This window comes from Dendrobates tinctorius, unplaced genomic scaffold (assembly GCF_039654945.1).
Source record: "Dendrobates tinctorius isolate UK_male_01 unplaced genomic scaffold, ASM3965494v1 ptg000028l, whole genome shotgun sequence".
NCBI lineage: Eukaryota > Metazoa > Chordata > Amphibia > Anura > Dendrobatidae > Dendrobates > Dendrobates tinctorius.
Window position 1 is genome coordinate 44,874,330 of NW_027361696.1, and position 23,812 is coordinate 44,898,141.

General features: G+C 45.0%; 1 protein-coding gene across 1 annotated transcript; it reads right to left on the reverse strand.

The window, feature by feature from the left end:
- Nucleotides 1–22,490: 22,490 nt before the first annotated feature.
- LOC141084907 (chemerin-like receptor 1) lies at nucleotides 22,491–23,601 on the reverse strand. The gene has a single exon (XM_073569857.1). It carries the CDS (start codon nucleotides 23,561–23,563, stop codon nucleotides 22,559–22,561), a length of 1,005 nt encoding a protein of 334 aa, XP_073425958.1. The 5' UTR covers nucleotides 23,564–23,601; the 3' UTR covers nucleotides 22,491–22,558.
- Nucleotides 23,602–23,812: the final 211 nt, after the last annotated feature.

Consider the following 23,812-nt stretch of genomic DNA (forward strand, 5'->3'; position numbering starts at 1 on the left):
GCTATTTTGACCGTCTGGCCAAGCTGTCCTGCAATTTTCTGGGTTTTTGTAACCCGTTTTTGGACTGCTCCGGGTCTGCCAGATAACAACTGTTGCGGTGTTGATGCCCGCTGCTCCTCCTCCTCTTCTGAGCTATTGGCAGCGGCACACTCTACCCCCAATGGATGCCAATCTGGGTCAACAACTGGGTCATCCATCACCTCCTCTTCAATGTCATGTGCACCTTCCTCTGTGTCACCGTGTATGGTGGTATAGTATGCGGGAAGGGGCACCTGAGTTTCATCTGGATCAGATTCTGGCTCAGTACAGAGCGAGGACAATGTAGTGCTCTGAGTGAATGTACCAGCAGAATCATCTATCAGTGGCTGTGCATCAGTGCACTCCATGTCAGATTCATCTTTGCCTGGGTAATTCACGATTTGACTTGATAACCCAGGGATGGTATGTGAAAACAGCTCCATGGAGTAATCTGTAGTGTGGCCTGCCGCATCCTTCAATTTTGGTAGGGGTGAAGGACACAAGGAAAGGTGTGGTTCATGACCATGAGCCTCCAATGACGAATCACTGCTTTTATTTTTTAAAACTTCTGAAGAGGAGGCAATAGAGCTGTAGGATGAGTCAGCAATGTAAGCCAAAACTTGTTCTTGAAGCTCCGGCTTTAGAAGCAGTTTACCTACTCCCAGAAAAGGGAGCCTTCGAGGCCTTGTGGAGCCAGTAGATGACGCAGCCTCAACACCTCCTGCATTAGGTGCTATTTTGCTTTTGCCACTACCAGCAGATCCACCACCAACACCATCATTACCAGCTGCCAACCCCCGCCCACTTCCACGTACTCTTCCACCACACTTCCTCATTTTTGGGAAAAATGTACCCAAATTTCCACCAACTCTATGGTACTGTAAAACAAGGTACAAGGTGTATATAGTAGTGGGGAGATTTGGAATGTCTCTACACTTCAGGACACTGTTGGATTCAGTCAGGCCCTGTGTATGTAACACCGCAATGTGACAGGCAGATTCTCACTGCTGTTAGAAAGGTGTATGGAGGACTGTGTAGATTTTGAATCTATCTACACTTCAGGACACTGTTGGATTCAGTCACGCCCTGTGTATGTAACACCGCAATGTGACAGGCAGATTCTCACTGCTGTTAGAAAGGTGTATGGAGGACTGTGTAGATTTTGAATCTATCTACACTTCAGGACACTGTTAGATTCAGTCAGGCCCTGTGTATGTAACACCGCAATGTGACAGGCAGATTCTCACTGCTGTTAGAAAGGTGTATGGAGGACTGTGTAGATTTTGAATCTATCTACACTTCAGGACACTGTTGGATTCAGTCAGGCCCTTTGTATGTAACACCGCAATGTGACAGGCAGATTCTCACTGCTGTTAGAAAGGTGTATGGAGGACTGTGTAGATTTTGAATCTATCTACACTTCAGGACACTGTTGGATTCAGTCAGGCCCTTTGTATGTAACACCGCAATGTGACAGGCAGATTCTCACTGCTGTTAGAAAGGTGTATGGAGGACTGTGTAGATTTTGAATCTATCTACACTTCAGGACACTGTTGGATTCAGTCAGGCCCTGTGTATGTAACACCGCAATGTGACAGGCAGATTCTCTATGCTGTTAGAAAGGTGGTAACAGTCGTTACACGGTACTGAGAGAGGAGCGTACACGTACACCACTGTATGGTGTATGTAAAATTGTCAAGCTCCGTGTTTTTGGATACGGACTGACACACGCTATCTCTCTCTAGTTTTGAATGTAATCAAACAGCAAATTTACTATACTGTTTGAAAAACAGACAAAATTATAAGGTGTAGGTCTGTAAGAATGGACAAACTCCTCGGCTTTTCCTTACAGAGTGACACACAGAGAGCTTCACTGTGGCTGTGATAACAGCCGTTACACGGTACTGAGAGAGGAGCGTGCACATACACCGCGGTACGGTGTATGTAAAATTGTCAAGCTCCGTGTTTTTGGATACGGACTGACGCACGCTATCTCTCTCTAGTTTTGAATGTAATCAAACAGCAAATTTACTATACTGTTTGAAAAACAGACAAAACTATAAGGTGTAGGTCTGTAAGAATGGACAAACTCCTCGGCTTTTCCTTACAGAGTGACACACAGAGAGCTTCACTGTGGCTGTGACAACAGCCGTTACACGGTACTGAGAGAGGAGCACGCACGTACACCGCGGTACGGTGTATGTAAAATTGTCAAGCTCCGTGTTTTTGGATACGGACTGACGCACGCTGTCTCTCTCTAGTTTTGAATGTAATCAAACAGCAAATTTACTATACTGTTTGAAAAACAGACAAAACTATAAGGTGTAGGTCTGTAAGAATGGACAAACTCCTCGGCTTTTCCTTACAGAGTGACACACAGAGAGCTTCACTGTGGCTGTGATAACAGCCGTTACACGGTACTGAGAGAGGAGCGTGCACGTACACCGCGGTACGGTGTATGTAAAATTGTCAAGCTCCGTGTTTTTGGATACGGACTGACGCACGCTATCTCTCTCTAGTTTTGAATGTAATCAAACAGCAAATTTACTATACTGTTTGAAAAACAGACAAAACTATAAGGTGTAGGTCTGTAAGAATGGACAAACTCCTCGGCTTTTCCTTACAGAGTGACACACAGAGAGCTTCACTGTGGCTGTGACAACAGCCGTTACACGGTACTGAGAGAGGAGCACGCACGTACACCGCGGTACGGTGTATGTAAAATTGTCAAGCTCCGTGTTTTTGGATACGGACTGACGCACGCTGTCTCTCTCTAGTTTTGAATGTAATCAAACAGCAAATTTACTATACTGTTTGAAAAACAGACAAAACTATAAGGTGTAGGTCTGTAAGAATGGACAAACTCCTCGGCTTTTCCTTACAGAGTGACACACAGAGAGCTTCACTGTGGCTGTGATAACAGCCGTTACACGGTACTGAGAGAGGAGCGTGCACGTACACCGCGGTACGGTGTATGTAAAATTGTCAAGCTCCGTGTTTTTGGATACGGACTGACGCACGCTATCTCTCTCTAGTTTTGAATGTAATCAAACAGCAAATTTACTATACTGTTTGAAAAACAGACAAAACTATAAGGTGTAGGTCTGTAAGAATGGACAAACTCCTCGGCTTTTCCTTACAGAGTGACACACAGAGAGCTTCACTGTGGCTGTGATAACAGCCGTTACACGGTACTGAGAGAGGAGCGTGCACGTACACCGCGGTACGGTGTATGTAAAATTGTCAAGCTCCGTGTTTTTGGATACGGACTGACGCACGCTATCTCTCTCTAGTTTTGAATGTAATCAAACAGCAAATTTACTATACTGTTTGAAAAACAGACAAAACTATAAGGTGTAGGTCTGTAAGAATGGACAAACTCCTCGGCTTTTCCTTACAGAGTGACACACAGAGAGCTTCACTGTGGCTGTGACAACAGCCGTTACACGGTACTGAGAGAGGAGCGTGCTCGTACACCGCGGTACGGTGTATGTAAAATTGTCAAGCTCCGTGTTTTTGGATACGGACTGACGCACGCTGTCTCTCTCTAGTTTTGAATGTAATCAAACAGCAAATTTACTATACTGTTTGAAAAACAGACAAAACTATAAGGTGTAGGTCTGTAAGAATGGACAAACTCCTCGGATTTTCCTTACAGAGTGACACACAGAGAGCTTCACTGTGGCTGTGATAACAGCCGTTACACGGTACTGAGAGAGGAGCGTGCACGTACACCGCGGTACGGTGTATGTAAAATTGTCAAGCTCCGTGTTTTTGGATACGGACTGACGCACGCTGTCTCTCTCTAGTTTTGAATGTAATCAAACAGCAAATTTACTATACTGTTTGAAAAACGGACAAAACTATAAGGTGTAGGTCTGTAAGAACGGACAAACTCCTCGGCTTTTCCTTACAGAGTCACACACAGAGAGCTTCACTGTGGCTGTGATAACAGCCGTTACACGGTACTGAGAGAGGAGCGTACACCGCTGTACGGTGTGTGAAAAATGAACGCTCAGTAACTCACAAGGACAAAACAATAAAATCTGGATTGCTTTGACAAAAGCAGTTTGCTCAACAGTGTGCACACAGCAATGCAGCTACCAGGTAGCCATAAAAGGCAGCCTAATAACCAACAGAGCTGATGCACCAAGATATAGCCTCCCCTTGCACTGCACAGTGACTGGTGTGTTATACAGGCAAAATCGCTAGCAGCAGAATCAGTTTTTGGTATCTTCTTCCCTGCCTAACGCTCTCCCTACAGAATCTTCCTCAGCAGCAGCTCTCCCTATTCTGAGATCAGCATGAGTAACATGGCGGTCGGCGTCCCCGCCCTTATATACCCCCTGTGACGCCCCACAAAGCAAGCCAATGACATGCATGCCCTTCTCCAAGATGGTGGTGACCCCTGCCTATGTCATCACCTTGCCCACAGTGTCCGTTCTTCCTGATTGGCTGCAAAAAGGGTGCTCAAGCATCCTGTGAAACGATACTTTGGCGGTAAAGTCGCCGAACACGTGGCCGACCTCACGCTGGGGTCGGGTTTCGTTTCATGAAACCCGACTTTGGCGAAAGTCGGCGACTTTTAGACATTTTCGACCCGTTTTGCTCAACTCTACTGGTGACTTCTCTGTCTCTTTGTGCGTGTATAAATTTTCTGCTCTCATGTCTGATATCTGATACAGTATTTAGCTTCCTTAATCTTTAATTAGAACTGCTTTTGTGCATTTTTTTCATGACTAACATTCTTTATAATTGTTTTTTTTTCTAATGTTTGTTTTGTTTCCCTTTTTGGTTAGTTAATTTTCAGTATGTTGATTTTTGGTAATGTTTTGCTATTCCAAAATAGACAAAATAAGTGGCAACCATCTTGCTAATATTGTGTAAATCACCTTAGAAATATCAAAGCAGCTTTGATGTATTGAAATATGAACTCCACAAACACTCTGAAACACTTATGCTTACACATTTGAAACACATTTGTCCCAAAGGAAATGAAATAATAATTCCTTATGAGTACAATTTTTTTTTTATTTGGACAGATTTCAGTGTACTTGGTGTGCGTGACTACATTAAATTAAAAGTAAAACGATGTCTGTTTCCTCAATTCCCCAAACCTAAATGGATTGAGGAGGTGATCCAGTTTAGAAAACAATGTTTGGTATACCCTAAGAGAGAATTCTTGGTTTTTGGATGGGAGTTTACTCTTGATCTGCCTATTGTTGAGGCACTAATCAGCAAGTAGTTTTCAGCAAAAGTGGAGAAACAAGTTTAAGTGAATCTGTCACCATGAAATCATGATATGGGGATAGAGACCCTGATTCCAATGTTGCATCACTTACTGGGCTGGTTGCAGCAATGTTGATATAATCACAGTTTTCTCTGCTGTAGATCTACTAGTTCTCAGAATGCGTAGATTTGTTTAACCCCGCTCCCACCTCAGAATAGCATTTTTCTGTGTACTCTGTGCATAGGCGGAAAGCTGCCAAATATTGTTGGGGACCCTATTAGATTACATGGTGGCAAGTTTATTAGTCCTCTGGTGATAATCTCCTGCTAATAAAACTCTGATTTTATTGAACCTACAGCAAGCAGCCCAACAAGTGGCACATCACTGAAATTAAGGTTTCAGCCACTACATTATGCTGTCCTAAGACTACATAGCAAAATCTCCCCTTGAAAAAGCAAATGCAAAACGTGCGTCGGGGTACCGCCACTACTTAAGGTAATGTAGCAACACCTTTTTTTATATTTATCTTCCTTATACCTTAGCTTTCAAATCTCTAATATGTACTCCAGTCATTTTTGCCACATGGATTAACATTTCTCTACCTGGAGTTGCATATTTTCTCTTGGACACTTAGGCAACTATTTGAGCCTCTTCTTATACTTGGCCCCTTAGTACCATTTAGGACTTATATTGATTCTACTACACATGGGTGCTTTCTACTATTGTCCTGAGATTTGATTGCTGCCAAATGTAATAAGATTTTTTTCACTCTTTTTCCATATACTGTTATGGGATTTTTTTGATAGCTTTTTGCTTAACTTAATGATGTAGTGTTTTTTTTGCACATTGTTATCTCTATTTTGTACATATTTTTTAGTGTTATTCTTTTATATGTATTCAATAAAATATTGTAATTTTATTATTTGGTACATAGCTTCCTTTGTTATTAGGATTGTTTTTTGAATATTGAAGCTGCCTCTAGGCACTTACCTTTTTGGGATTACATAGCAAAACCTACTGACAGATTCCCTTAAAGAAGACTAAAAAATCAAAAATAAATGTGTGCTACATTTGAACAAACTCTGCTCATGTATCACATAGATGCAGCAAGGTTATTAGTTTTCTATTTCCTTTGTGTTGTATCAGTTTAAGGTTTCTTGGAATCACAAAATGAAAGTATTCTTTTTTATCATGTGTCTATAATTTACAGTTGTTATGTAACTTACAGTCTCTAGAAAAAGTGACTTGTGAAATGTTATTTATCTGCAGATATAAGATTAATCTCCAGCTAAATAGTGTCAAAATACTGTCTTTACTGAATCAGCGGCTGCAGGGAAAAAAAGAACTGTATATTCACCCTATACTGTAGCTGCTCATTTTCTGTCATCAGGGCAGTGCAGGGAATGGTTACAGTCACTGCTTCCTATCATGCCACAGCGCATTGATTGACAGCCTGCTGTGCAGCTTGTGTGTGCAACAAGTGTGTGCAGAGCAGTCTGTCAATCAATGTGTCGGGGTGTGGTCATAGTGAAGTGATTGGCGATGGTAACTGCTCCATGCAGCCCACGATGTGTAGAAATGGCAGAGAGAAGATATAAGTTCATTTTCTCCCTATAACTTCTGCCATGATTGCAATGTTATTTACCTGAAATTTAACCCTATGCTTGTAGACATAAAATGTTTCTGAGCGTGACAGGTTCACTTTAAAACTTAAATTTCTTAGTCATGTGTAAAATAGAATAACAACTACTTTTTTCTAGAACAATAATCGTCTATATACCTACCAGTGGCTTCCCCTCTTCTGCTTGTATTGATGGTTTCTCCATCTCTAAGTCCAGTTACATTCTTCTGTCACATATATTTCACAAATCTACTGTAAGGATCTTAACCTTCTTTCAGAACATCCCTTATCTAGAAATATTTTCTTATGGCTAACAACTAGTGTTGAGCGATACCTTCTGATATCGGGAAATATCGGATCGGATTGGATCGGACCGATACCCCAAAAATATCGGGTATTGCTGATTCCGATACCGGAAACCCATGCAAGTCAATGGGGCACAAATATCGGAATGAAAATAAACCCTTTCTTTCCTTGCACATCCAGTTATGGAGGGGGAAAGAGAGTGGGCGGTGCGTGGCCGGACACTGTGCGTGTCTCTGTGTGTGCGGGTGGGGTCTGTATGGGCCTCTTGGGGGTCTGTGCGGGCCTCTTGGGGGTCTGTGCGGGCCTGCCAGGGCTCTGTGCGGGCTGCCGGGGGTCTGTGCGGGCCTGCCAGGGTCTGTGCGGGCTGCCGGGGGTCTGTGCGGGTCTGCCGGGGGTCTATTCGGGCTGCCGGGGGTCTGTGCGGGCCTGCCGGGGGTCTGTACGGGCTGCCAGTGGTCTGTGTGGGCTGCCAGGGGTCTGTGCAGGCTGCCGGGGGTTGTGTGTGTGTGCAGGCATCCTCCGATGGGACTACAAGTCCCATCGGGCTATGCCTGCTACAATGACAGTGATTGACACATTAGCCAATGATGGGACAGTAGTAGTCCCATCATCCGGCTAATGTGTTGAATGTAAAAAAAAAAAAATACATACATACTTCATACATACTTCATACATACTACATATATACAGCAATCATACATACATACTACATACTGCATACATACTTAATATATACAACATTCATTCAACATGCATACATACTACATACTACATACATACTTCATATATACTACATTCATACAACATACATACTACATACATACTACATATATACTACATTCATACAACATACATACATAGTACATATTACATACATACTTCATATATACAACATTCATACAACATACCATACTGTACTTACATACTACATACATACTACATATATACTACATTCATACAACATACATACATACTACATACATACTACATATATACTACATTCATACAGCATATGTACATACTACATACATACTTTATATATACTACATTCATACAACATACATACAACATACATACATACTACATATATACTACATTCATACAACATACATACATACATACTAGATACATACTACATATATACTACATTCATACAACATACATACATACATAGTACATACTACATACATACTACATACATACAACATACATAAAACATGCTACAGACATACAACATACATACTACATACATACTACATATATACTACATTCATACAACATACATAAAACATGCTACAGACATACAACATACATACTACATACAATACATTCATACAAAACATACATATAGACATACAGTACATATAACATACAGTACATACTCACCATCACTTGTCACTTTGATCCCCGAAGCCAGTGTCATCTGTAAAAATTATTAAAACAACTAACAGCCGATATACTCCCTGATCCGCAGAAATCCACGAGTGTCCCATGACGATCTCCCGTGGAGAACAGCAGCATCAGCTGATGCGACCGCTCTCTAGAGGCCCCAGGAATACAATGATGAGAGGTAGGTATCCTTCCGCATTGTATTCCTCCGCCACTGTAAAAAAATAGTCCCTAGTCTCACTTTTGGCATTGCTGTGTGAGAAAGTTCCCATGCAGCTTTTGCCATAAAGTGATACCAGTGAACTATAGTAACCTCTCAGTGACGCACTGCAGGAGATCGTCGTGGGACACTCGTGGATTTCTGCGGATCAGGGAGCATATTGCTTGTTTGTTATTTTAATATTTTTACAGTGAGATGACACTGGCTTCGGGGATCAAAGTGACAAGTGATGGTGAGTATGTACTCTATGTTATATGTACTGTATGTCTATATCTATGTATTGTATGAATGTATGAATGTATTGTATGTAGTATGTATGTAGTATGTATGTAGTATGTAGCATGTATGTATGTATGTTGTATGAATGTAGTATATATGTAGTATGTATGTATTATGTAGTATGTATGTATGCTGTATGAATGTAGTATATATGTAGTATGTAATATGTATGTATGTTGTATGAATGTGGTATATATGTAGTATGTATGAATTATGTGGTATGTATGTATGCTGTATGAATTTAGTATATATGTAGTATGTAGTATGCAGTATGTATGTTGTATGAATGTAGTATGTATGTATGTATGTTGCATGAATGTAGTATATATGAAGTATGTATGTAGTATGTATTGTGAGAATCATGTGGGAATAGTGGATGAGGGCAGGTATATCTCGCCCAGATTCCTCTCCTATGTGGCCTAGTCTGGTCAGTATCGCACCTGCTTACTAATGGATAATGGGAGGTGGATATATAAGGATGCCAGGTGGTTGTGTGAGTGTCTCAGCCTGGGAACACAGAGAGCCTGTCTGTGTGAGAGACACACACGTGAGTGGAAGCAGTGCCCACTGCAACTGTGGTTTGGCTGGACGGGAGAAGCCCGCCAGTTGGTAGTTAGGTTGTCCATTGTTTAGTTAGTGCCAGACAGGCAAGGATTTGTTTTATGTTTTATTTCCTTTTGCATTGCTTTCACCGTTAATAAACCTGACCCAGGGTCAGTTATACACGAATCCCCGCTCTGCGCCTGAGTTTCATGCTGAATGCACGTGACCTTTGACCCCAGCAAAGGCGATCCTGGAGTGTTTTATCACATTGTGGTGGAGAACGCGGGCATCACGTTGCAAGCATGAGCATGGAGGACGTGGTGAAAGCGCTGGTACAGTCCACCGCCGTCCAGCAAGAAGCAAATCGGGTGATGATGGCCCAGCTGAAGGAGTTGGTGGACATGACAGCTACCGATCGTTCGCTTCTCCAGCAGGTGGCGCAGCGCTTGGCAAGCTTACCTGAGCTTAACCTGGAAGCCGAGTCGAGAGTGATTCACGTGAGTCGGTACTGGCAGAAAATGACGCCTGATGATGACGTCGAGGCATACCTGACCACGTTTGAACGGACGGCGGTGCGAGAAAAATGGCCGAAGGCACGATGGGCCGGCCTGATTGCCCCGTTTCTTTCCGGTGAGGCCCAAAAGGCGTATTATGACCTGGAACCTGAAGCTGCGCAGGACTTTGACAAATTGAAAGCCGAGATCTTGGCCCGGCTGGGAGTGACGACCGCTGTCCGGGCACAGAGAGTGCATCAATGGACTTATCAGCCGGATAAACGACCGCGGTCCCAGATGTTCGACCTGATCCACGTGACGAAGAAGTGGCTACAACCCGAGGTGTTGACAGCGCCAGAGATAATCCAGAGAGTCGTCATGGACAAGTACCTGAGAGCTCTACCGCCAGCCCTGAGGAAGTGGGTAAGCCATGGAAATCCTACGACGGCAGATCAACTGGTGGATCTGGTTGAACGTTACTCCGTGGCGGAAGGACTCCGAGACGACGCTACCCCACCTCGTTCTTCATCGTCTCCACGTGGAACCGGTAAGACTGTTCCAGGGAGTAGGGGAGATGGAAAAATCCCTAAGACAGTGGGGGAGGAAAACGGGACTGCCCGCACTGCGAGGCCGAGAGTAACGAACTATGGTCTAAGCAAGGGGCCCGTTAGGTGTTTCCGCTGCCAAGAGATGGGACATATTGCTGCGAACTGTCCGGTCACTACTGAACCCATGCAATGCGACGTCACAGACTCTAAAAACCGCATGTCTATGGTTGCACGGGTAGTGAGTGTGAATGCCGGTCAAAAGGATGTGGAAAAACACTTGTGTGATTTAACTGTTGATGGCAAAAATGTGGTGGCATTGTTAGACTCGGGAAGTGTGGTGACTCTGGTGAAGGCCAGTCTGGTGCCAGCCCCGACTGGGCCATCAGACAAATTCTCTGTAACGTGTGTGCATGGAGACACCTGTTCGTACCTCACCACAGTCATATGCATTACAACTTCCTATGGGTCTGTGCAACATAAAGTGGGACTCGTCCCGGCGTTATTGCATGATATTATCCTGGGCCGGGATTTTCCCCACTTCTGGCAATTGTGGGAGAATCAGTTGATGCCCTCGGGTAATAGTGTACATGATTCTTCTCCCAGGGAGCGTGTGGGTCCCGAACCCCTGGAAGAGGTCTCCCTGGAAGACTCGGGGGAAGAGTCTGCGGGAAATGACCTGCAGTTCCCGTTTTCAGTCATGGCGGGTGATAATGAGGAGACCGGGGAAGAGGAGGAGGCTGACAGCCGTCCACCTCCCCGTTTGCCGGATTTAGAAGTTCAGAAAGATGACTTCCAAAGCGAGCAAATAAAGGATCCTACCCTTTCTCAGGCTAGGACAAATGTGAAAGTGATAAATGGGGTGCACGTAGAACCTGGCTCTAGGCTGGCATATCCTTACATGGTTCTGGAGAATGAATTACTCTATCAGATAGAGAAAAAGGGGGAAGATACGGTGCAACTATTAGTCGTGCCAAAACCCTACCGGCGGTAGGTCTTGGACCTGGCCCACGGACATGTGATGGGAGGTCACCTGGGAGTCCAGGAAACCACCGAAAGGATATTACACTGTTTTGTTTGGCCAGGCATGCATCACGATATTCGTGTATATTGCGAGTCTTGTCCTGACTGCCAAGCCTCTGCACCTAAGCCCCGGTTCTGTAGCCCTTTGGTACCCCTGCCTATTATTGAAGTCCCGTTTGAGAGGATTGGGATGGATTTAGTTGGGCCCCTTCCACGGTCTGCACGTGGACACCAACATATCCTGGTCATCTTGGATTATGCCACTCGTTACCCGGAGGCCATCCCTTTGCGTAACACGGCCACCAAGACGATTGCCAAGGAGCTGGTGCATGTGTTTAGTCGGGTCGGTATACCAAAACAGATACTCACCGACCAGGGGACCCCCTTTATGTCCAGGATAATGAAGGAGCTCTGCCGATTGTTACAAATCGAACCGTTACGCACATCCGTGTATCACCCTCAAACAGACGGGTTGGTCGAACGGTTCAATAAAACTCTGAAGCAGATGCTGAGAAAGGTGATAGACAAGGATGGGAAGAACTGGGACTATTTACTTCCGTATTTGCTTTTTGCCATCAGGGAAGTACCCCAGTCTTCCACGGGATTCTCGCCTTTCGAGTTATTGTACGCCCGACGTCCTCGCGGACTGTTAGACGTTGCAAAAGAAACCTGGGAGGGTCAGGTCACTCCATTTAAAACAGTGATAGATCACGTCACACAAATGCAGGACCGTATTGCGGCTGTTATGCCTATCGTCAAAGAACACATGATACAGGCTCAAGGAGCCCAAAAAAGAATCTATGATAGGGGCGCCAAGATCCGTACGTTTGCACCCGGAGATAGGGTGTTGATCCTGGTCCCCACGGTGGACAGTAAGTTACTGGCAAAGTGGCAGGGCCCCTTTGAGATCAAGGAAAGAGTTGGTGAAGTAAACTACAAAGTATACCAGGCAGGTAAACGGAAACCTGAGCAGATTTATCATGTAAATCTGATAAAGCCCTGGAAGGATCGGTCTGCCTTGTCAGCGGAGCTGGCCCGTCCTGTCTGCTCGCATACCGTACCGGAGGTACGGGTTGCAGAGACTCTCTCGGAGCGGCAAAAGACGGAAGTCAGGCAGTTTCTACTTCACAACCAAAAGTTTTTCTCAGAAAAACCCGGGCAGACTATACTAATGAAACATGACATCGTAACGGAACCTGGTGTCACAGTTCACGTAAAGCCCTACCGAATCCCGGAAGCGCGCCGTGAAGCCGTTTCCCGAGAAGTGAAGGCAATGTTAGAGTTAGGAGTCATTGAGGAATCGCACAGTGCGTGGTCCAGCCCGATTGTGCTAATTCCTAAACCGGACAGCACCATCCGGTTCTGCAATGACTTCAGGAAACTGAATGCGGTCTCAAAATTTGATGCCTACCCTATGCCCCGGGTCGATGAGTTAATAGATCGGTTAGGAAAAGCCCGGTATATTATGACCCTAGACCTAACAAAGGGGTATTGGCAGATCCCTCTGGCGGAGGCTGCCAGAGAAAAGACGGCATTTGCTACCCCAGAAGGTCTATTTCAGTATGTGTATATGCCGTTTGGACTGCACGGAGCACCAGCGACCTTCCAGAGACTGATGGATCGAGTCCTGAGGCCACATAGGCGGTACGCTTCGGCCTATTTGGACGACATTGTCATTTACAGCTTGGACTGGGAGACTCATCTCCAGAAAGTACAAGCTGTGATTGATGACCTGTGGAGGCAGGTCTAACCGCGAACCCCAAGAAATGTCACATCGGGCTAGAAGAAGCCCGGTATTTGGGGTATGTAATTGGGAGGGGTGTTGTTAAACCCCAGGTTGATAAGATTCAGGCGGTTCAGGACTGGCCACAACCTGTCAACAAGAAGCAGGTGCAAGCCTTCCTGGGGATCGCCGGTTATTATCGCCGGTTCATACCCAATTTTGCAGCCATCGCTACCCCCCTGACGGATCTTACAAAAGGGAAAGACTCCGTCATGATTAAATGGAGTTTAGCGGCTGAAGAAGCCTTCCATAGCCTAAAACGGGCACTTTGCTCTCAGCCCGTACTGGTGACTCCAGACTTCCGCAGCGAGTTTGTGGTACAAACGGATGCCTCTGATACCGGTATCGGGGCCGTACTCTCACAAGTGAGGGACGGAGTGGAACACCCAGTCCTCTATCTCAGCAGGAAGCTGAATAAACACGAGCAAAGGTATGCAGTCGTGGAAAAAGAGTGCCTAGCCATTAAGTGGGCTCTAGAGGCCCTCAAATATTACCTGGTGGGCCGAAAGTTCAGGCTGATCACTGACCATGCCCCTCTCAAGTGGATGCACTTGAACAAGGAACGGAATAGCCGGGTGACCCGGTGGTTCCTTGCCCTGCAGGCCTACACTTTTACGGTGGAGCACCGCCCAGGGGTACAGATGGGGAATGCAGATGCCCTGTCCCGAGTGCACTGTTTGGCGGGTGTCATTGCTCGACCAGAGTGGTCTGAGCAGAAGGGGGGGATATGTGAGAATCATGTGGGAATAGTGGATGAGGGCAGGTATATCTCGCCTAGATTCCTCTCCTATGTGGCCTAGTCTGGTCAGTATCGCACCTGCTTACTAATGGATAATGGGAGGTGGATATATAAGGATGCCAGGTGGTTGTGTGAGTGTCTCAGCCTGGGAACACAGAGAGCCTGTCTGTGTGAGAGACACACACGTGAGTGGAAGAAGTGCCCACTGCAACTGTGGTTTGGCTGGACGGGAGAAGCCCGCCAGTTGGTAGTTAGGTTGTCCATTGTTTAGTTAGTGCCGGACAGGCAAGGATTTGTTTTATGTTTTATTTCCTTTTGCATTGCTTTCACCGTTAATAAACCTGACCCAGGGTCAGTTATACACGAATCCCCGCTCTGCGCCTGAGTTTCATGCTGAATGCACGTGACCTTTGACCCCAGCAAAGGCGATCCCGGAGTGTTTTATCACAGTATGTATGTTGTATGAATGTTGTATGTATGTAGTATGTATGTAGTATGTAGCATGTATGTTTTTTTTTTTTTTTTTTTACATTCACTACATTAGCCGGATGATGGGACTACTGCTGTCCCATCATTGGCTAATGTGTCAATCACTGTCATTGTAGCAGGCATAGCCCGATGGGACGTGTAGTCCCATCGGACGATGCCTGCACATACACAAAACCCCCGGCAGGCCCGCACAGACTCCCGGCAGGCCCGCACAGACCCCCGGCAGCCCGCACAGACCCCCGACAGGCCCGTACAGACCCCCGGCAGGCCCGCACAGACCTCCGTCAGCCCGCACAGACCCCCAGCAGGCCTGTACAGACCCCCGGCAGGCCCGTACAGACCCCCAGCAGCCCGCACAGACCCCGGCAGGCATGTACAGACCCCCGGCAGCCTGCACAGACCCCCGGCAGGCCAGCACAGACCCCCGGCAGGCCCACACAGACCGCGCATCACGATGACATCATTTCAGCAGCCAATCAAAGCCATGCCATTAGTTAACATGGCTAACACAACTGGCTCATTGCATTATGGGAACTTCCGATTCCGGTATTCGATATTATAAAAATATCGATACTCGGTATCAGAATTCCGATACAGCGAATATCGGCCGATACCCGATATTTTCAGTATCAGAATGCTCAACACTGCTAACAACCCTTCTGAATCTTTCTTATTTTATCGCACTTATTTTGAAATTGCTTTCATTTATTTTTTTCTATGCCCATCTGGTGCATTAACAACATACAGTTAAGTCCATATATATTTGGACAGAGACTTTTTTATAATTTTGGTTCTAGACATTACCACAATGATTTTTAAACAAAACAATTCAGATGCAGTTGAAGTTCCAACTTTCATCTTTCATTTGAGGGTATCCACATTAAAATTGGATGAAAGGTTTAGGAGTTTCAGCTCTTTAACATGGGTTATTTATTGCGTGTGGGGAAATTTGGAGTGAGGATAGATTTGGAGTGGAGATGGGATTATTTATTGTGTGTGGGGAGATTTGGAGTGGGGATGGGGTTATTTATTGTGTGGGGGAGATTTGGAGTGGGGATGGGGGAAGTTAGTGCGTGGGAGGAGATTTTGAGTGGGGTGGGGGATTTATTGTGTGGGGGAGATTTGGAGGGGGTGATGAGGGATTTATTGTGTGGGGGAGATTTGGAGTGGGATTGGGGATGGTTAATGTGTGTGGGGAGATTTGGAGTTGAGATGGGGTTGTTTAGTGTGTGTGGGAAGATTTGGAGTGGGAATGGGGGTGTTTAATGTGTGTGTGGAGATTTGGAGTTGGGATGGGGGTGTTTAATGGGTGTGGGAAGATTTGGAGTGGGGATGGGGGTGTTTAATGGGTGTGGGAAGATTTGGAGTGGGGATGGGGGATTTAATATGTGGAGGTAAATTTGGAGGGGGGATGGGGGTGTTTACAGTGTGTGGGGAGATTTGGAGTGGGGATGGGGAATTTAATGTGTGGGGGTAGATTTGAGGACACAAAATGAGGAGCAAAGGGGGAGATGCAGGGCATGTATGAGGAAACAGTATGGGTGGCATGTATGAGGAACAGTACGGGGGAATGGAGGCATGTATGAGGAAACAGTACAGGGGAATGGGGGCATGTATGAGTAAACAGTACGGGGGAATGGGGGCATGTATGAGGAAGCAGTATGGGGGAATGGGGGCACATACGAGTAAACAGTATGGGGGATGGGTGCAGACACAGTATGGTGAGTGGGGATGGGTACAGACAGTATGGGGAGCGAACAGGGGAATGTATGCAGACACAGTATGAGTAACGATGGGAAAAATGTATGTGGACAGAGTACGTGGAGTGAGTGTGATGGGATGTGTGCAGACACAGTAAATTGAGTGGGGGTATGTGTGAGCAAGCAGTATAGAAAGTGAGGGACTAAATATATGAGGAGAGAGTATGGTAAACAGGGGGGATGTGAGAGGAGACAGTATGATGAGGGAGGGGAATAGTGTTAGGAGACAGTATGGAGGAGAAAAGTGAGTGGGTACAGAACAAAAAGTGAGTAGTGGGTTCATAGCATGGGGGGACAGTGTAAGGGCACAGCCAGGAGAGGACAGTATATCAAGGAGGGGGAGTGTGATGAGAGAGTACAGTATAAAGACTGAGCCTATAGTGGGACAGTGTGAGAGGACAGTGTGAATATGGGGGCCGGTATGCAAAGGAGAGGTCATTGTAAAGAGCATGTACCATAAGAGGGACAGTGTGGGGGTCATATTTTGTGCAGACAATGAAGTGAGGGGCAATTTTTTATTCAGGAGCATTATAATAGCACTGCTCTCTTTAAGGGCATCATGTGGAGAATTGCTGCAGAACACTGGAGAAGATGGAAGTCTGCAGAGACGAGCTGTGGAAGAGAAAACTCATCATAGGGTCTGGACAAGATGAAGAAATGAAGCAGAACGACTACAGAGAAGACGTCATCTCTAAGCTGGGGCGGGACTACCGCAGTCGCAGCAGTCACAGCTGCGATGGTGCCTGGAGTCCTTAGGGGCCCGATGGTGGATCTGCAGCTACTCATTGGCTGTGCAGCTTCGTTCTTTGATTGGCTGCTAGGTTGCAATTGGCCTGACAGGATGGCTGCTCTGTGCGCACAGGACCTGTGATGAGGTCACAGGAGGGGAGGAGTCAGGGGTCACATGATCAGGAGCCTCTGTGTATGCAGGACTCTGCCATGCTGGTTGTCATGGTGCACTGCTGGTTGAGGGTAAGTTTATGTGTCAGGAGGGGTTTACAGGGTGGATGTAGCAGAGCCGTGTGTGTACAAGGTGTATGGAGCAGAGATGTGTGTGTGGCGCCCCTGAGGCTCAGTCGCCACAGAGGTACTGCACCTTCTCCTAAGGTGTAGTGCCCCACCATCCAGGTAAGGTGGGAACTCATTTCTACATTCCAACACCTGCATCCAACACAACAGGGTAGTTCTGCACAACCACATTGCGGCTCAGTGCTTATAGAGTAGCAGAGCATCTTTGGTGGTTCCCTGCTTGGAATACTGGACGTGCTGGGAGGTGGGTGGAGTTAGATATATAAAAGAGTGGGAAAGTGTAGGAGTGGAGTTCAGTCGGAGGCGGTCAGTCAGGAGAGTCTGAGGACGGGTCAGTCTGACCGGAGGAGAGAGGACAGAGATCCCTGGAAGAAGGGATGAAGGGATGAAGGAAGGAGTGCTGCAGCTGCCTCAGGGATCTGAGCCAGCTGGCACGGGAAAGGAAAGAGAAGGAGAAAGACGTAGAACTTTAACCTAAGCTTCCATAGGAGAGAGAAAGACAAGTACGGAACGAAGGAGAGAAGGGAACAGAGAGGACGTGGGTTGGAGAGAGAACCCTGCCTAAAGGTTACAGCGCAAGGCCGGGGCCCGGTCCCTGAGGTTGTATGAACACTTTTGGTTCTGCAGCAGACACCGGTGGAGTAGTCGGCTGTAAATGTACTACTCCCATCTAAGACTTGAGGGCACAACAGCACCACGGATAGAGAGCCGGGAGTGAGGCGTCCCCGAAGCAGGCTACAGCTGTCTGCCGTGCAAGTAAGGTTCTTGGGAACATCTGTCAGGAGGCATTCCAGGGTAACTAAGTACTGGAGTGCTTCACACTACAAGGCGCTATAGAGGAGACGTTCAGGAAGGCACATGTTGGCGGAGTGTTGGAGGGGAGCATTTCATCCTGCCTGGAGGTTGACTGAGTCTCTGCCCCGGAGGACACGGTACGGAGGCAGGCACCTGTGTGCACTACGAACTGTGAGTAAAGCTTTGGAACTACAGACCTTTGTGTCCTCTGCTTCTTCTTGCGTCAACACAACCAGCACTGCTACATCGCTCGTGCCTCTCCTCTAACATCGCATCTACACTGCCCTGGGACCACAGCTCCACCTGTGGGGAGCTACACCATCTTTGCTGCACCATATCATCAGTCCCAGTGGATCTGCATGCAGCGTTGGCTTAACATCTCACTTGCCAAACACCACAGGTGGCGTCACAAACTATTCCATTAACCATAACCACCATTTATTGGGCGCCCAGGGCCACAGACCGGGTCACCGCTGCTGTGACACATCCCCCTGACACTGGCCAGGTACTGAGTACCCCGCAGCCCTGGGAGAGCGGCCCATCTGTAAGAGGTGTGCAGAGCGGAGCCGTGTGTGTACGAGGTGTGCATAGTGGAGCCGTGTGTGTACCAGGTGTACGGAGTGCAGCTATGTGTGTACAAGGTGTACAGAGCGCAGCCATCTGTGTACGAGGTGTACAGAGCAGAGCCATGTGTATGAAGTTATGGAGCGCAGCCATGTGTGTACGAGGTGAGCGGAGCCGTGTGTGTACGAAGCGGAGCCACGTGTGTATGAGGTGTTCAGAGAGAAGCCACGTGTGTATGAAGTGTGCAGAGCAGAGCCGCATGTGTACGAGAGGTACGGAGTGGAGCCACATGCGTACGAAGTGTACGGAGCAGAGCCACGTGCGTACAAAGTGTACGGAGCGGAGCCGTGTGCGACCGAAGTGTACGGAGTGGGGCCGCATGCGTATGAAGTGTACGGAGCAGAGCCGCGTGCGTATGAAGTGTATGGAGCGGAGCCACGTACGTACAAAGTGTACGGAGCGGAGCCACGTGTGTACAAAGTGTACGGAGCATAGCCTCATTTGTATGAGGTGGACGGAGAGGAGTCGTGCGTGTACGGAGCAGAGCCGCAAGTGTACGAAGTGTACGGAGTGGAGCATGTACGAGGTGTATGGAGCGGAGCGTGTACAAGGTGTACGCAGTGGAGCCACGCACGTACGAGGTGTACGGAGCGGAGCCACGCGTGTATGAGGTATGCAGAGTGGAGCCACGCGTGTACGAGATGTACGGAGCGGAGATGTGCATGTATTTTGGTATTGGGGGGACGATTTGAAAGTTCACACCGGTGCCAATAACTTTGTAGTTACACCACTGTCTATAAGGTACCTGAATGTAAATGTTATTTGTGACACTGACTAATTTTCATGTTTTTATTTTTGTTAGGAGCATTTAAGGGGTTGTCCAGGTTTGTGATGAGTCTGCAGTCATTCTTTGTGACTGCAAACTTCTATATTCTCATAGTGTGCACTGCACACGGTCAGGATTCTCTCGTGCTGGCGATTTACATACATGCAGTCACATGCTGACTAGACATGTGTGGCCTCACTCAATGAAAATGAACTGAGGCCGGGCATGTCTAGTCGGAATGTGGCCAGAAGTACAAAAATCACATACATGTGCGCACATGACTGTCCACCAGCAAGGGAGAATCCTAAAAGTGTGCAGTGCATTTGTTGTGAGAATTCAGGATCTGCAATATCAGGATTCAGCTCTGCAGTTTCCAGCAGTCATCACATGGACATTTCATATGTGATTTTCATACTTATGGTCTTGTGACAACGATCTTCTCTTCCTGCTTCTCTCAGTTTTTCACTGAACATTGAGAGCATTAGGGAGAGCAGCTCGTCAGTACATGACTAAGGCCGGAGTGACACTAGAGAGGAATATGGACAAGTGCTACGCTAGAAAAAATCGCATAGCACTCGGACCAATGATAATCTATGGGACAGCTCCTATTATCCATTTACTTCTCGCCCGTATTATACGTTCGGGTGAAATCGCAGCATGCTGCTATTTGCACCATATTACGCCCGAGACTCGCCAATGCAAGTCTATGGGTGGGAGAAAAAAATGGACCATGCGTGTGACGTGCGAGAAATACGCACCAGTGTCCTTTAGAAAAGCCAGCAATTCAGTGCGCTATACTGTAAAATCACACTGACATGTTAAAATAGAATAGATAGAATACATGTATAAACATAGTATAGGTATATATATTTATTTATATGTATATATATATATATATTTATATATATAGTCCATAAAAAAATATATATATATATGTTAATTGACACATACTGTATATATACATATATATATATATATATATATTTCATAGAAATATAGATAGCAGAATAGTTGAAAATTCAATTGTCGGCATCTGTAAAATCATTGCAGAACCAGACAGGATATGAGACATGGTTTACATACAGTAAACCATTGCATATCCGTTAGATTTATATATGTCTCTCGCTAATGATGTTAGTAGTGTACAGTATGTGTGTAAAATTTTGGAGCTGTAGGTGTTAAATTAAAAGATTAGTTCACTGTTGCGTGGGCTCCCGCACAATTTTCTCCACCAGAGAGGGCAAGCCAGTGACTGAAGGCAGATTTTAATGCCCTAGAGAGGGACCATTGTTTTTGGGCCCCCCTGGCTAAAAAAAAAATCTGCCCTCAGTCACCCCAGAAAAGGCGCATCTGTAAGATGCACCAATTCTGGCACTTACCCTCTCTCTTCCCATTGCCCTGTAGCGTGTGGCATATGGGGTAATAAGGGGTTAATGTCACCTTGCTATTGTAAGGTGACATTAAGCCTGGTTAATAATGGCATAAAACACACACACATTAAGAATAAAGACTTTTAATGAAATAAATAAACACACATTTTTTCCATCTTTATTTAACTTCCAATCCAATTGAAGCCACCGTTCTCCTGTAAATAAAAAATTAAATAAAACAATATCCCATACCTGTCCGCTGTACAGTTAAGTCCCACACTGCAATCCATCTAAAGGGGTTAAGTAGTTTACATCCGGAGCGGTGCTAATGCGACCGGCCCAGCTGTAAACCACGGAGGAATGAAGGAAAAAACTGCCTGCGCAACCTCCCCGTCTAACCGGAGATAAACTGATTAGCGTGGGAAAGTTTCTGAACTTTTTCCCATGCTGTCAGTTCACTGTGGTTCAGGCAGAGAGTATTTTTATACATTGTGTGTGACTCCAGCCTAAGTGTGCAACTTGCAAATGTACTTGGGGGGGCGGCAAACTGAATTCTTGCCCCTGGTGACAGAAAACCTAGATACACCTCTGGGTGACGCATAGCGGTTTTGTACATAATTCTTCATTACAATCTTTTCTCTGTAGTCAGTTTAGAAAAGTGGTGAAAACTCTGTTTAGAATAGAGAACAATGACTCTCCTTCAATGGAAGTCATCAAATGAAGGCTGGACAGACATCTGTCTGAGATGGTTTAGAGACTCCTGCATTGAGCAGGGAGTTGGATACGATGACCCTGGAGGTCCCTTTCAAATTTAACATTCTATGATTACACAAATTGTAAACAAATATTTCACTCAAATGATCTATTTGGCGTGATGAATGATTGTTTGGAAAATGCTATATCTGTAGAGCAAGGAAACTGTCAATCTTTAATTCTAATGAATTGTTTGTAATACTTGTATCCTCTTTTTTTCTGAACTTCTCCTTTCTGAACTATTCTGATTTATGGGCAAAGGCCACATCCAACCTTCATGTGCTTGTAAATTAGTTGAAAGGAGCTCTGAAAAATGGACTTACAAACTCACTGATAAAATGAGCTTACTGACGGATTCTCAGTTTACACATTCTGAAGTTAGCATTATGCAGGGAAACAAAGATCCTTTAAAAGGCTAAGGTATAAAATATTGCATGAAATCTAATTTAAATTTTTCTACATAATCCAAAATATATGTATTTAATAATGAAAAAAGACCCAAAGTATCCCTATTCTGAATATGCTGGAAACCAATAAATAGAGTAGAGCAATGTCATTTATTTATTATATTTATTTTATACAGATAAAAGTGAATATAATTAACCTTACATAATGATAAGTCATTTTATTTAGGTATCTTTATCTGATTCAGCTTTCTTTATTTTTGGTAAATAACAAATAAAAAACCGTAAGCAAAAAAAATATCTTTTAGCTGTAACACTTGTTCTAGAGTCATAATGTGTAATTCATATTACTGTATTATTTCTTATATGTCTTCTGCATTAGGCCCTTGTAAGAGCTATGTTCCATTCTTGCTTCTTGCAGTCTTCCTTCTCCTTGTCATCAATAAGCGCTTTCTCAAACGTGGCCTGAAATGAGCCACAACATTTTTCCTTGAAATCTCGACCAATGAAAACATAGAGGATGGGGTTAATGCAAGAATTCATGATTATTAGGACAATAGCAATAAAAGCTCCATAATAAAGTACATAAATATTAAGCCAACGGGATCCAAATGCTAGATAAAAGGAAAACAAGTAAGTGGGAAACCAACAGATAAAGAAGGCAATGATGATGGCCACGATGGTTTTCAAAGGCTTAGAAGATGTGAAGATGCGTTTCCTTCTCATGTAAAAGACAATCAATATGTAGCAGGAGACAATGATAATAAAAGGTAAAAGAAAGTAGACAACAAAGCCAAATATTGTCTTTTCTTTAAAAATAGATTCATGTATGTTGAAACTGCAAAATTTTCCATCAGAAGTATCTGCAAATATCATGCTGAGTGTAGCTAGAGCAAATGAAATTATCCAAATGATCAGGACAATGATGAAAGCCAGTCTTGGTCTCCGGTGGTTATGACACCATACAGGGAACACAACACAGATGCAACGGTCTACACTGATGACCGTGAGCTGGAAGACGCTGACTGACGTGTTGAGATAAAAAAGGAGTGGCATTAGCTTGCACAAAAATTTTGACCAATTTTCTAAGAAGAATTGTGTAATGTACACAGGAATCGATAATGCAAAAAAGAAATCAGCGATGGCCAAACTGAGGAACCACACGACGTTAACTGTTTTTTTCATCCTGAAGAAGCCGAACCAGATGACAAGACCATTTCCAATGATTGCCAACAAACAAAACACTGAGCCAAGTAAGACAAAGCAAATGCTCACTAAGGCTATGGTTTTATAATCGTCAATTCCGGTATAGGTTTTATAATAATCTGTATATTCCAAATCTGTGTCATTTCCCAGGGAAGCGAAATGTGTTACATTCAACATTATTTTTGTTCTCTGTGTCGGAGATACCAATAATATTTTGCTCTATTTTTTCCTGGAAAACATTCAAATAATAATGAGATTTGCAAATAATTTTGTATGATATTAGTTTTCTAATCTCATTAGCCCTACAGGATAATAGTTGACTCAGTCCTATTATCATAGGACAACCTAATTGGTTTGGACAAAAAATTGTGGAGAATTACAGTTGTGTGAAAAGTGTTTGCCCCTTTAATGATTTCCTATTTTTTT